General features: G+C 40.6%; 1 protein-coding gene across 16 annotated transcripts in view; it reads left to right on the top strand.

The window, feature by feature from the left end:
* Tao (Serine/threonine-protein kinase Tao) overlaps positions 1-4,616 on the top strand; it is a 69,649-nt gene extending 65,033 nt beyond the window's left edge. For 13 of the 16 annotated variants that reach the window (XM_067099866.1, XM_067099875.1, XM_067099872.1 and 10 more), the window contains one exon: positions 713-4,616. In XM_067099866.1, the coding sequence (XP_066955967.1) occupies positions 713-809 (97 nt within the window). In that variant the 3' untranslated portion in view covers positions 810-4,616. The remainder of the gene's footprint in view (positions 1-712) is intronic. The other 3 variants (XM_067099878.1, XM_067099870.1, XM_067099877.1) reach the window with 1 other exon arrangement.
* The last annotated feature ends 9,546 nt before the right edge of the window (positions 4,617-14,162 follow it).

Below are 14,162 nucleotides of genomic sequence, written 5' to 3' on the forward strand. Positions count from 1 at the left end.
GTGGCTTGAATGATACTTTTGGCTGTCAGCACATCTCGATGGGAGTGGACCTTGACATTAGGTCATACCAAACCCAGGTTCCCACCTTGCATTGGCAACTGAAATTTAGGGTTCTTCTTGGCACAAGATTGCACCTAAAGCAATTGGGACTTGATTTACTTGTTATGCACAAATTTCCTTGTTTTGTGTGTCTTCACACTTCATGTGACCAGTACATGGGATCCCTTTGGTGTTGATTGTTTTACAGTCATTCTCGAGGTCAGCACAGAAAAATGACATGTTGAACGATGCCAGAGGGTGGTTTGGGCATGAGCATTAGTAGTTTTGTTGTCTTTGTGCAGTGGGTTTTTGTATCAAAGGCTGTGATTAATGAGTTAGTAAAAAAAATGTGCAGGGCTGTAATTGGTAAAAACATGGTTTAAATAAAAAACTTTATGAAGAAATCAAAGCAGGTGAAGAATACTGTGTAGATTTAAAATAGTGGAAACCATTTATTTAAATAAATAAGACTGCATGATTTATTACTTTCTTAGAAAGGGACAAGCATAACAAAGGATGCTATGGACTAGTCACATGGTAAGTTGTTTTGAAAGATGAAGTTGAGTGTAGAGAGTTTTTAGTGTCATTAATCCAGGTTATCATTTTAGAAATGTATTTTGCAGATCTAGCATTGAGGTTTTTGGTCTAATGGTGATGTAATTTATTTTTTCAGTGCTCTACAAGTAGTGGAATCTTCAACAGAACGTTGGCCAGAAGAATTTAACGTATCGGCGTCTATGCTATCCCTATCCCTCCAACCTAATCATTGAAAATATGTTCGATTCCTAGCTAGGTGTAGGAACTAAACGTTTAAAACCTGTTCTCTCTAGGCTATTGTTTTTTGATAATATGAAATAAATTTGAACTATATATTAGTAAGTAGCCTTATTTATATATTACTAATGTCATCTTTATTTATTTTATTTTTTTCTTTTTCTTTCCCAGATAATGGTTAGGATTTTAAAATTCTGGTCTTGTCTGGTCAGAAAAGTTTCCATAAATGCCAGGGCCCCAAGGTGCTCTCGTGGCCGCATTGCCATTGTGCTTTAAGAACCTCTTTCAGTTATGAAGTGTGGACCGGGGTTGATAGGGTGACCAAAATGGAAGTCCCCTTTTGATGTTGACTTTAGCCCTCTCCCTCCCTCCTTCCTCTGTAAGAGAATCTTGCAAGGTGAATAATTGCAGAATTAAGCATTCAGTATAGAGTACTGTATGACCTGACATTCTTCAAACACTAGTTGACAAGCCTGACACTTTTAATTTTCATAAATATCATACATGAAGATACTTAAGAATGTAAGTTTTAGAGTGAAATGATGTATAGACATGCTAGACTGGTGACTGAAGGTGTATGTGAAATTGCCTTTTTTTCCACTAATAATGTCCACTTTGGTTGGTCTTGTCAAGGTCATTTTTGGCACAACAGTTGATGCTCAATTTTGATATTCATTCCTGCAGTTGCTGGTATTCTTTTCTCTTGTATGTCCATCAAAATGATGTTAGTTATGCATTTTAGAGGGAAGATTCCATGAAATCAGCCAAATTAGTTATGAGTTTCTGTGTCCAGTTTCAAGCCGAACCCCAGTATTTCTTTCTTCTCTACTACTCTGGAAGCAAGGCAGAGGAGCATTCCGAGATATCCAGCTCTACCATGTGTTATTTCATGTGTTGTAATCTTCAGGTTTTCCAGACATCATGTTTTTTCAGTAAGTACACAGAAAACTCCTTGATTTAACTGAAAAGCTAGTTTTTACATACACCATATTTAACACGTGGATGAGACTTCCAGCTCTTTTGTAGGTTATCTCAGTCATAAATAGAATGGTTGAAAGTAGAGAAGCCCTCTTTGCTCAATGTCATGTCATATGATCAGCAACTAAAGTTGAGTGGTAATCGTCAGTCAGAGAAGATTATTTTAGGTGAGTAACAATTGATTGTACTCTTGTCAGTAATTCTCTACTACATCTAAGAGCCCCTGGTTTTGTTTCATATTGTTATCCTCTGGCTTTTAGGTATGCTGTGTAATATGGCATCTTTTTGTGGCTGGGTCAGCCAGTATGAGGCTTACTTTTTCTCATTATAGTCTCAAATAAGTAGGCAGAAAGAAAGAAATTGAAAAGTAAAGAAATTAGGGTTATTTATATTTGGTGGCGAGCTGTAACATATTGCAAAGGCGATGAAGGCTATTAGTTTAACTTTGTATGGAAGTTTGCTGATCGTAACAGTTTTCTGTATGTTTAAACCCTAGTCAGATAAAGGTAGAGTAGCCTTTATCAACAAGAAACTGCAGAGAACAAATGATTTAAAATATCCATGGGAGTTGAACACCTCTCTCTGTCTTTATCATTCTCTCTCTCTCTCTCTCTCTCTCTCTCTCTCTCTCTCTCTCTCTCTCTCTCTCTCTCTCTCTCTCTCTCTCTCTCTCTCTCAACCTCTAAAGGGGGTTTTGTTGTCATCACTTGGCAATATTTTAGCTTTGTGCAGTGCTGTACTTCATTCCTACTCATTTTCAGGTATCGAAAATGAAAACTTGTGGAAGGGATTGTAAGGCTCATTGTAGCTGACATTTTCACAAAAGTCCCCAAAATCAGTCATCTCACTTAGTCTTGCCATTCTCCCATTATTCTTATCTCACTTGTAGCTAATGGTCCATTTTGTAAATAACTCAGGTTGTGGCTTGGCATGTTTATGAAAAAGTATTGAAGTATTACAGCACTGAAACATCGTTTCAGTGACAAAATTTCTTCTGGAACAAATTGCCCTTAAAAAGTGTGAAATGAAATTAAACATACTGCACAGCCATACATTTAGGATTTGGATCAGAAACTGTATCTTATTGAAATATACTGTGCAGCCAAACATTAAGAAATGGAATATGAGTTATGGATGGATATCTTTGATATCAATTCAAGTGTGAATTTCACACTGTAGGTGAATGTTGAAGAGAATTTTTGCAAAGCCACACATTTCTCTTAAGAGGCCTCTGCTTATAAATGCTTTCTCATCCCTTGCTGTGTTATTGCAAGGTCGAGTATGTGTGATGATAGCCAATGCTGGGAGATTGAGTATGGAAGCTTAGGAAGAATTTTTTATATATTTTTTTCACTTTGTTGACCTTCAGTGCTAAACTGTTTTCTTAAGAATCATGTGATCATATAGTAGTCATCTCTCCTTATGTCTTTGTTTGTAATAAGGAAGTTGTATTTTCCAATCATTTTTGACCCAGCAGCATTTTTTTTTTATTTTTGCCATGAGTCCCGGTTGGCTTTGTTGCAGACATTCTCTCTTCCTCTTAGATAGGCATAGACATGTTGTATGCTGCATCATTCCAACCTTTTACTGTTCAATTTTTTTTTCTAATTCCTAGAGTAAAGTGTAGATTATGTATTGTAGTGCTCAAGTGAATGAAGTCTTATTTTCAGTAGAAGAAAATAAAAAGTTATATGGTCATATGTTGTATATTTAGCATGGCATATATTTGTAAGTTTAAGAAATGTCAAACCTGATATTTAAAATTGTTATATTAATTTTCTTCCTTTGTTATATTTATCTGTATTGTTTTTACTCAACCCAAGTTGTAGAATAAAATCTGAAGGAATTCAGTATTAAATTTGACGTTTTAAATTGTTAGTCAGTGTGTATGTAGTATGCAGAGGAAAAATATGTATAAATGTGGGAATTTTTTGTGTGTAGTCTTTTGAGAAATACAAAGCCTGATGTCAGTTTTGAGTTACTAAGAAGACCAAATATTTTGTCATACTAATTGGAGAGAAAAGGAATTCAAGATAGCTGAGTTAATCCCAAAGACCCATAGCTGCCGGGACATTCCTGGGTCATTATTATTACTAGTTCATTGTTGTATTGTATACATAGTTTCTTGTACTCATGTTAATATCTTTTCTCTATTGATTACAGTGTATTTATAAAATGTCTTCTAACATTGGCTTTTAGAATATGATGTTATAACTGTATTGGAATTATGTTTCTTTTTGATGCAACTAAGTTGTATCAGTGATAATTTTCTTTTATTTCTTTGCTTGCACTGTATCCTTGCATCTCCACTATAATCACCGTTGTGTTATTGAGAATAGGTGATAACCGTCTTCGTATAGGACAGAGTTTGCACTCGGCTTTGTTCTTGGTAAGGTTCACAGCCATTTATTTCCTAAGTGGAGAGAAATTAGTTCATTTTAATGGTCACATAAAGACAGAATTCTTGATAAATTTGTCAGTTCTTATTCTTACGTTTTCTTTAGATTATTTGTAGTCATGGACAGAGCCTTCTCAGTTGTAAGTGAAAGGTTCTTTTGTGTACTTTTTTATTGCTTTGTTCTCCTCAGTCTTTCTCTCATGGATGCTGCATTCCATGTTTCCTTTTTGTTTTCTTTTTTTTAATTACATCATGTTGGGGAAAAATGGTAACTAGAGATTTTTTAAACAAAATTTGTATATACCGTAAATATACGTTGTATGTTGTTATTAACTTATTACAGTCAGTAAGGTTACTTGCCACATTATAACAGATTATTGATAATGAAAAAAATATATTTGATTTTAATAAAGTGTATTCATTTTTATTTTTGATTAATTGAGCATGCCTAATGAGGTACCTACCCTGCATATTGCTGAAAGAGCTTTAACATCATGACATACTCAAATTTAAGAATTTTTTTTCTACTTATTTAGTATATATTTATTGATATGACAATACAGGGTGAATATCTATCATTTGTGACCCACATCCCCATCCAAATACTAGGTCTGATTTGTAGGAACATCATTGGTGTGCAGTGTGACTTACGTTATGGATAGGTATACATGCTTTCTTCTTATCCCTCTAGTGATTTCTTCCCCTTCTCTTTCAAACTGGTTGAACAATACTAGTCTAGTTTCTCATTTTTTGTCAATTTTTAAGAGTATGCTGAATGGATAATATTAGAGGTTTGATTGGAAGTTTTTCAAAAATTTTTAAGCAACTTTATTTTCATTTTGTTATATTTTTGTTGAGTTTTGCATAAATATGCCCATCCATTCACACTGGTACTCTCCTTAACTATTGATTGTGTAATATATTTTTCTTTAAAGTAATTTACTTTTAATCTTCTGTAAATAGCCTAGCAAATTACTTTTATACCTAATCTTTGACATTTTTGTACTGCTCTTGTATTCTTATTCTGATCATGTTATGCCTCTATGAACCTACCCTGCCATACCATACCATACCATACCATTTGAAACCTACTCAACTGTTAGCTTGTATGCCCACCCTGCTTTGTTATTCCTCCAGTCCAGTCCCCTCCCTTGACCCAGTCTTATTACTCGACTTTCCCAACACTCTTATTGCAGATACATCCTTCTCTTCCTCCTCTTCCACCTCCTCCTCTGTGTTCTCCAACCTCTGTTTAGTGATCCCAGGTAAATAAAAGAAGAGTCTAAGGTATTAGTGGCATTACAAACATGTGGTGTGATCCAGGCATATCAGTTGCATTTATACCACCATTATGATCAAGTGGCATCCGACTTAATGCTGAACCTAGAGAAATTATACTAGTTAAGAAATTAATTACATTACTCATTGATTTTGAAGGTCAATCAATTAGTTTAAATTTAAAAAGTAACTATTCCTCAATTATGCTAGGTGCTCTCTCTCTCTCTCTCTCTCTCTCTCTCTCTCTCTCTCTCTCTCTCTCTCTCTCTCTCTCTCTCTCTCTCTCTCTCTCTCTCTCATGAAGAATGTGATGCTCATTTGAGTGTCTAGTCGGGTGCCTCCTCACGTGTATGTACTGTCCTTGAATTTCCTCAAGATTCAGACTAGTGAGGATGCATTTTTGTATGGGTCTATATGTTTGTAATGTTATAAATTGTGTATGTATATAATACAAGAAAAAATACATGATGCTTCCAAAATACATCTCATACTTTTCCTAGCGTTCTGAGTGAGTTTAACCTGCTTTACAATGCATTATTCTCTGCCCTTAACAGCTGTGTTCAAATATTGCTTGTTTTTGTAGACGGCCTTAGTTTTATGAAAGGAGCATTTTTGAAGAATAAAATCACCATGCTTCTTGATTAGATGGTAAATGGCTTAGAGGAGTACTATTGGCTGGTCCCTTTGTTTGAACATAAACAGGAGGGTGGAAGAAGTGATGCTTATCAAGCAAAAGCAAAATGTGCAAAATTTCTTAGGTGTAAAAGGTTAGTCAGTGTTATTAATTATTCTATGCACTGTTACCTTGAATGTGATCTTGTAAATGGTAGTAGGGTGTGTTTATAACCCAAGTATGCTTTTAAAAGAAAGTATATCCCAATGAGATGCAATGAAGAGCATGCTATCAATATTGCCATGATGCTTTTAGATCAGTTCTTGATAATATTGCTCTTTGGTAAATATTGGAAAACTTGTGCTTGCTTTGACTTGAGATAAAAATATGAGGTGTATAGCTTGCTGCTTTACTTTGAGAATTTGAGTACCAGAGGTTTTTCGATAAAGGAAGTTTTGATGTTAAATCTTGAATCTGAGCATGGACTCAGGTTTTTAAGCTGCAGGTAAATACCCTCCTTCAGGAAAAAATGCAAAAGGTTTGTTAAGCAGGTTTTTCCTGGTAGTAATGGATGCGTATGGTTTGGCTTCTGATCACACGTTAGTTATATGGCCTCTTCCCCCATAAAAATTAATATGCACATATATGAACACGAAAGTTGACAAAAACCAAAATGTTTCAGTGTACAATCAGAAATAAAGTTGGATTTTCATATCAGGAGACTAACATTTATTAAAAACTTTTCACTTCCTTTCCTATTTCATTATTTGTTTTATTGTATCTTAAGTTGCCACATAATGCATATGATTGAAGAGACCACTGCCATGAGTGAATGATGATGAATTGTGTGTAACATTTTTCACAAGTGCAGTTAAAACAATGTAGTTTCTTTACTGCAGGCATTGGATATTTACATTTGGTACCTTGAGATGAAGTTCCCTACAAACACACAAGGATTCTTTTGTAGAGCATAAATCCCAGAGTATTATCAAACAGCACCCATTCATTCTAGTGCGTTCTCTATTTTATCTTCATTCAGCTTGGATAAGTTAACATTAAGAAAGTACTTTAAATATCTGGGCTCCATAATAGATGTACAGTAGCGGGTAATATAGATGAAGAGGCTAACCATCAAATTCAAGCTAAATGGAGTAATTGGATGGCATTATCACGCATACTCTGAAGGAAGGGCTGATGGGCAAGGTGCATAAGATGTAAATAAGACTAGTGTGTTTATGGGCTGGAAGTGGCACCGCATAAAGAAAATACAACAAAATAACTTAGACATGGTGGAAATGAAGATGCATATAAGGATGAGTAGAGTGATGGGAAGAGTCATGGCAAGAAAAGAATACATCATGGGATCAGCAAGTGTCATTTGATTGTCAAAGAAAGCATAAAAACCAAGACAGTTGGCTTGGGTACCTGATGAGTAGTGAAGAAGAGTGATATGTTGCAGAAGACATGATGGAAGTGGAAGTAGCAGGAATGCATTGGTTGGGAAGACCTAAGAGAAAGTAGAGAGACTGCATGAGAGACAAAAGGAATAGATGAAGGGAGAACGCCTGGAAAAAGTTAATTAAAAACTGTAACCCTGAATAAGGAATAAACTCATGAGTGTTAATTTCTGTAATGAGTTTCAACCCTACTCCTTTTCCAAAATTGCACTGAAATGGCGTTGTTAATGAACTGGAGTAGTAGCCGTGATAATTAGGATAATTCGTAGAACTAGAAGAATGGTGAGGTAGGGTAGCAAATTTTCTTGCCTGTATAATGCATTTAGTTGATGTTTCTGAGCAAAGAAAAGTTTCTATGTAAATCCCTATTTTCGGTAAGGGCATGAACACCAGTTGCTGATTGGTTTGGGTAATAGGGGTAGGATATAGTTGAGTAGTGCTGTGGTAGTCAAATTTAAGTGGAATGCATCCATCCCTCATTATAGTCTGGCATTTTATGTTAACTACTTGGACTAGATTTTACTTTGTCCTATTTTGTCTTTTTGTATTTTCAAACAGTGAGAAGCATTGCATAAAAAGTGCTGCAGTCATCTCAAGACTTCATGCAAAGTGGTGGTGGTGATACTAAAATAAACTTTGCAATGAGACCATCAGAATCGGGTCAATAGGTTGGAGTGGTCACCTGCAGTTAACATCAAACCATGTAGGCTATACACGGAGATAAATGGCACACAGAAGAAACAATAAAAAAATTACTTATATCCTACTAAGGCACTTGGATGTTACTGTAGAAGAGAAGCTGTGTGTGAAATTGCATTGCGATTTGAATAATATTTCAAGGACCTGCTACATACCCAAAAATATTAGATGATGCATTGCCAGGTAAGATTTTCATCAGAACTGATTAATATATATACGTAGTGTTTAATCAGAAAATTAAGTTTAATGAGACCACAGAGTTTGTCACATTTCGTGATTTTAGGTTTGCCCTAAGATTTATTTGTTCCAAGTGAGAGTAGGGTTAGGTTGAAGTCAGAAGCTAAGTAGGAACATGAAAAGAGGAAAGCAAAAATGCAGCTTGGGCCGAAGGGATGTTGCAGAGAACAAAGAAAGTGGTATTTCCTTAAAAGGCCGATAATGGGTGAAGACATCGAGGTTCCATTTACTGAACGCATACAGTAAGTATAGGTAGGCTACTGGTACCAAACCAGAATGTTGCTTGATCAAATTCGTCAGAATCAAAGCCTTTCTTGTGGGTGGGAAATTCAGAGATGATTACAATTTTCAGTATTGGTTTGGTCCTTAGAGGGTCAATAATAACAAAGAGAGGTTGTCTGTATACTAGAAGGTCAATAATAACTGGAGATGTTATAGCCTTGCTGCCTTCTTCAAACACGGGGAACAGCGGAGTAAATGGGGTCAGTGTGTCCTCTGATTTCTTTCAAACCTTTTTGTCTTCATAATGGTGTGTTATGTAATTTTTAATGATGGAAAAATGGACACAGGGATTCTTCAAGAGAAAACGAATAATATTACACAGGTAAGCAAAAAATACTGCAATTTATTTACCTATAATTTTGGGGTGGGCAGATAAAAGTCTTCTGGGCAGTAGATGTCATTCTCTGTGAACGTGCCTTTTATTTCAGCATATTACTGTGGCACACACAGTGGATATTCCAACTTTGATATCAGAATATAATTAATGGTATTTCTAAGCACGAACTCGCATGGACTATTCCCTTGGAAATTGATTTTTCCTATACTTTATTGTTACTGATGAAGGCGTTGGTGTTGTTTATTGTCGGTCAATTATTATTACCTCATATCTAGCCATGGTTGGGTACCCTTTGGGAACGCGGTCCTTTGGAAATGATGAGAGATAGACCGAACCGCCACATTGTTGTTATGGAACGGCCCCGCGCATTTGCAAGTCATTAGGGAGCCATAGGTTTTGTAAGAGCCCCGACGCTGTCTCTTCCAAACACGTGTGTGTTCGTCGATCGTCATCATCGGAGTCGACAGGACAAAACAGGAGCGTCTCGTTTTCTTTCTCTAAACGCGATTTCAACCATACAATTATTTTCTTTCTCCTAAGCATTGTTGTCTTAACCCAATCACCACTACTTGCATGGCAATGCAAGTAGTGGTGATTGTACATACGTTAAGACAACAATGCTCCAGAAAGACTGAAATATTGTATGGTTGAAATCGATTAACATATGGTGATGAAACATACATCAGTGGAAGGGTCAGGAAATTCTACATATGGCCAATTGCATGAGATTCAAGACAGATTAATGGATACAATGCAATAGCATAATAAATGTGAAATGGAGAGACCTTTGGCGTCTTCACAAACAGAAACATACACACAGTTTGATACAGAAGATTCGTTGGAACATTATGAGTACATGATTAGAATGCTTGCATGGCAATGCAAGTAGTGGTGATTGTACATACGTTAAGACAACAATGCTTAGGAGAAAGACTGAAATATTGTATGGTTGAAATCGCGTTCCTGTAGAGAAAGAAAACGAGACGCTCCTGTTTTGTCCTGTCGACTCCGATGATGACGATCGACGAACACACGAACACACACGTGTTTGGAAGAGACAGCGTCATCTTAATCTCTCCCCAAGACGTGTGTAACGTCTGATTGTTTGGAAGAGACGGCGTCGGGGCGACGGGCTCTTAAATGTTCCCCCCAGCGAGGCATCGATGCGGAAATTGTCTTGGCGACAATTGTAGTTGGCTCGAAGGGCTTGGGCTAGGGGCGGGTAGGAGGCTGAAGGGCGGCACCGGCCAGCAGGAGCTCGAGGAGGACGGGAGCTGGTTGAAGGGTGACGTCGGATGATCCTTCGGTGGCCGGCTCGAGGGCTGAAGGATGACGGCGGCTGATCCTGGTAGCCAGCTCGAGAGGGCGGCAGCAGGCTGAAGGATGACGTGGCTGGTCCTTCGTTGGTCAGCTCGTCCAGTACGAGTGCGGGGCGGCTTCAGGTTTCCTGGAGGAGGTATCCAGGGCTCGGTGGTGGAGTGGGTCATCTCGGAGGGTCGGACTAATACTGAGAACTCCAGGAACGGCGGGAAACAGCGAGGCGGCGAAGGGTCTATCAGGCGTGGGTCGTCATCTTGGGTCGGCCGGGTCCTTCAAGTCACCCGGGGTCACCAGTGTAAGGACTGGGTTATGAGCGACATACTGGCTGGGTGTTAACTGGTTTATTGGTTGTTCCTTACTGAGATAAATGTACAGAATCTTGAAGATGTTATTGACGCGTGCGAGCGGTAATGTAGCGTCTACACACAGACAGGTAAAACGGACATAAAGGTTCAGACATCTGTGTTTGTCGGCAGACAAACAGATGGCGATATCAAGAGACATGATTAACATATGGTGATGAAACATACATCAGTGGAAGGGTCAGGAAATTCTACATATGGCCAATTGCATGAGATTCAAGACAGATTAATGGATACAATGCAATAGCATAATAAATGTGAAATGGAGAGACCTTTGGCGTCTCGAAACATACACACAGTTTGATACAGAAGATTCGTTGGAACATTATGAGTACATGATTAGAATGCTTGCATGGCAATGCAAGTAGTGGTGATTGTACATACGTTAAGACAACAATGCTTAGGAGAAAGACTGAAATATTGTATGGTTGAAATCGCGTTCCTGTAGAGAAAGAAACGAGGCGCTCCTGTTTTGTCCATCGACTCCGATGATGACGATCGACGAACACACGAACACACACACGTGTTTGGAAGAGACAGCGTCATCTTACAGTTTAAGAAGGATTGGCTAAGAAACCCACTATAAAGGAACTACACTAACCTAACGTACTTGGGCCTAACTAACCAGGCCTGCTTAAAGCCCCCTCCACCCACCAACACCTGGCAGGAAACCCGTTTCATCGCCCTTAACTGCCTCCAAGGTCAGGATGGCCAGCGTACAACTGCTGAGGTTAATGAAAATTAAAATAATTAATAATTTCCCATATTTTGGTAATCATAGAATCAACTAAAAACGATTATTAAATAAAATTATCTAAAAATGAAAAAAATCCCGTAGGTGGGTCTGCCCAGACCCAACTTGCCCAGATAGGATTAAGAGACTGGCAAGTCTTGGAGGCCTTTGGGCCTCATCCTTGAAGTTCTTGGGCCCTCTCCAGGCCTGGCCCCAGCCTGGCAGGATGCCTTCCTCCGAGGAAGCAGCCTCTGGGTCGGACCCTTCCCTTCAAGGCTGCCCTCAAGAGACTGGCCAGCCTTGGGAGACTTTGGGTCTCATCCTTGAAGAGGCCCGCTTCCCCAGCCTGGCAGGATACCTGCCTTCCTCCGAGGAAGCAGCCTCTGGGTCAGACCCTTCCCTTCAAGGCTGCCCTTAAGAGACTGTCCATCCTTGGAGGACTTTGGGCCTCATCCTTGAAGTTCTTGGGCCCTCCCAGGCCTGCTTCCAGGGATACCTGCCTTCCTCCAGCCTGGCAGGACCCATCCCTTCAAGGCTGCCTTGGAGGACTTTCCTCATCCAGGTCCCTCCAGGCCCATCCCAGCCTGGCAGGATACCTGCCTTCCTCCGAGGAGAACTCTGGTCAGACCAGCCTTGGAGGCTACTTTGGGGACTTTGGGGCTCATCCTTGAAGTTCTTCCCTCTCCAGGCCCGCATCCTGACCCTCTGCCTTCCTCAGGCCTGCAGACCCTTCCCCAGCCTGGACTGGATAGGAGGACCCTTCCTCTTCGCCTGGCAGGAAGCCTTCCTCTGGGTCGGACCCCCTTCCCTTCAAGGCTGCCCTCAAGAGACTGGCCATCCTTGGAGGACTTTGGGTCTCATCCTTGAAGTTCTTGGGCCCTCTCCAGGCCCGCTTCCCCAGCCTGGCAGGATACCTGCCTTCCTCCAAGGAAGCAGCCTCTGGGTCAGACCCTTCCCTTCAAGGCTGCCCTTAAGAGACTGGCAGTCCTTGGAGGACTTTGGTCCTCATCCTTGAAGTTCTTGGGCCCTCTCCAGGCCTGCTTCCCCAGCCTGGCAGGATACCTGCCTTCCTCCGAGAAGCAGCCTCTGGGTCGGACCCTTCCCTTCAAGGCTGCCCTCAAAAGACTGGCCATCCTTGGAGGACTTTGGGTCTCATCCTTGAAGTTCTTGGGCCCTCTCCAGGCCCGCTTCCCCAGCCTGGCAGGATACCTGCCTTCCCTCCAAGGAAGCAGCCTCTGGGTCAGACCCTTCCCTTCAAGGCTGCCCTTAAGAGACTGGCCATCCTTGGAGGACTTTGGGCCTCATCCTTGAAGTTCTTGGGCCCTCTCCAGGCCTGCTTCCCCAGCCTGACAGGATACCTGCCTTCTTCCGAGGAAGCAGCCTCTGGGTCGGACCCTTCCCTTCAAGGCTGCCCTCAAGAGACTGGCCATCCTTGGAGGACTTTGGGCCTCATCCTTGAAGTTCTTGGGCCCTCTCCAGGCCTGCTTCCCCAGCCTGGCAGGATACCTGCCTTCCTCCGAGGAAGCAGCCTCTGGGTCAGACCCTTCCCTTCAAGGCTGCCCTCAAGAGACTGGCCAGCCTAGGAGGACTTTGGGCCTCATCCTTGAAGTTCTTGGGCCCTCTCCAGGCCTGCTTCCCCAGCCTGACAGGATACCTGCCTTCCTCCGAGGAAGCAGCCTCTGGGTCGGACCCTTCCCTTCAAGGCTACCCTCAAAAGACTGGCAAGCCTTGTAGGCTTTGGGGCCAATCCTTAAAGGGCTTGGGCCTTTCCATGGGAAGGGTCAGACCCATAGGCTGCTTCCTTGGAGGAAGGAAGCGGCCTCTGGGTCGGACCCTTCCCCTCACCAATACTCTTTGCTTTCTCTTACCCTACTTTTCAAAACTGACACTTTCTGTCTCCGAAGGCTTCCAGACGATTTGAAGCATCTCGGAGATTGTTCTTGACACTTTGAAGCTCGGCGTATGCGCGAATGGCATTTCTCTCGTCCTTCCAGGAGCCGGAGGACTGAAGGATTCCAAAATGTCTTCAAGGAAAATCTCGAAGGTTTTAGATCATTTCAACATCGCGATAACCATTACTTGGAGTTCTTTTTCTGGCACATAAACAGCTTCTTTGCTTTAAGGAGTCGTCTTCTATAAACTTATGAGATTCCCTCTTACTGACGATATTGATCATCCCTTCGATTCTTCCTTGCTTCTCCGAAAAGTAATTCTGTGAATCCAAAATCTTTGAAGTAGTTTCTAACACCTCAGGTTATCTACTTTATTCTTCGTCAGCATTCTTCAGTATACATCCACGCCGATGTCGTCTCTTTTTGTTCCTTCTCTTTCTTATTTCGAGCGAAGAACTGCTCCAAGCGGTAATTTTGGGCATCCAAAATCCTCTCAATCAGCTTAGAAAACACCTCAAGTTCTCTACCTTTTATTTCGTATAAATTCTTCAGTTCCTCCGTTCCACTGTCTTCCTCTCTTCTTGATTATTTCCTTCCTTATTTCGAATGAAGAGCTTGCGTCCGTGAGTGACAATACGACTGTAGAGGTGCCGAATAATCGCAGAAGGCGGGAACCTCGACTTCATACTGCTCCGCGAAGTAGTCCATATTTTCAGCAGTAAACAATTACAGACTGAAGCTATCTGCCATTCTCGTGATGTAC

This window comes from Macrobrachium rosenbergii, chromosome 55 (assembly GCF_040412425.1).
Source record: "Macrobrachium rosenbergii isolate ZJJX-2024 chromosome 55, ASM4041242v1, whole genome shotgun sequence".
NCBI lineage: Eukaryota > Metazoa > Arthropoda > Malacostraca > Decapoda > Palaemonidae > Macrobrachium > Macrobrachium rosenbergii.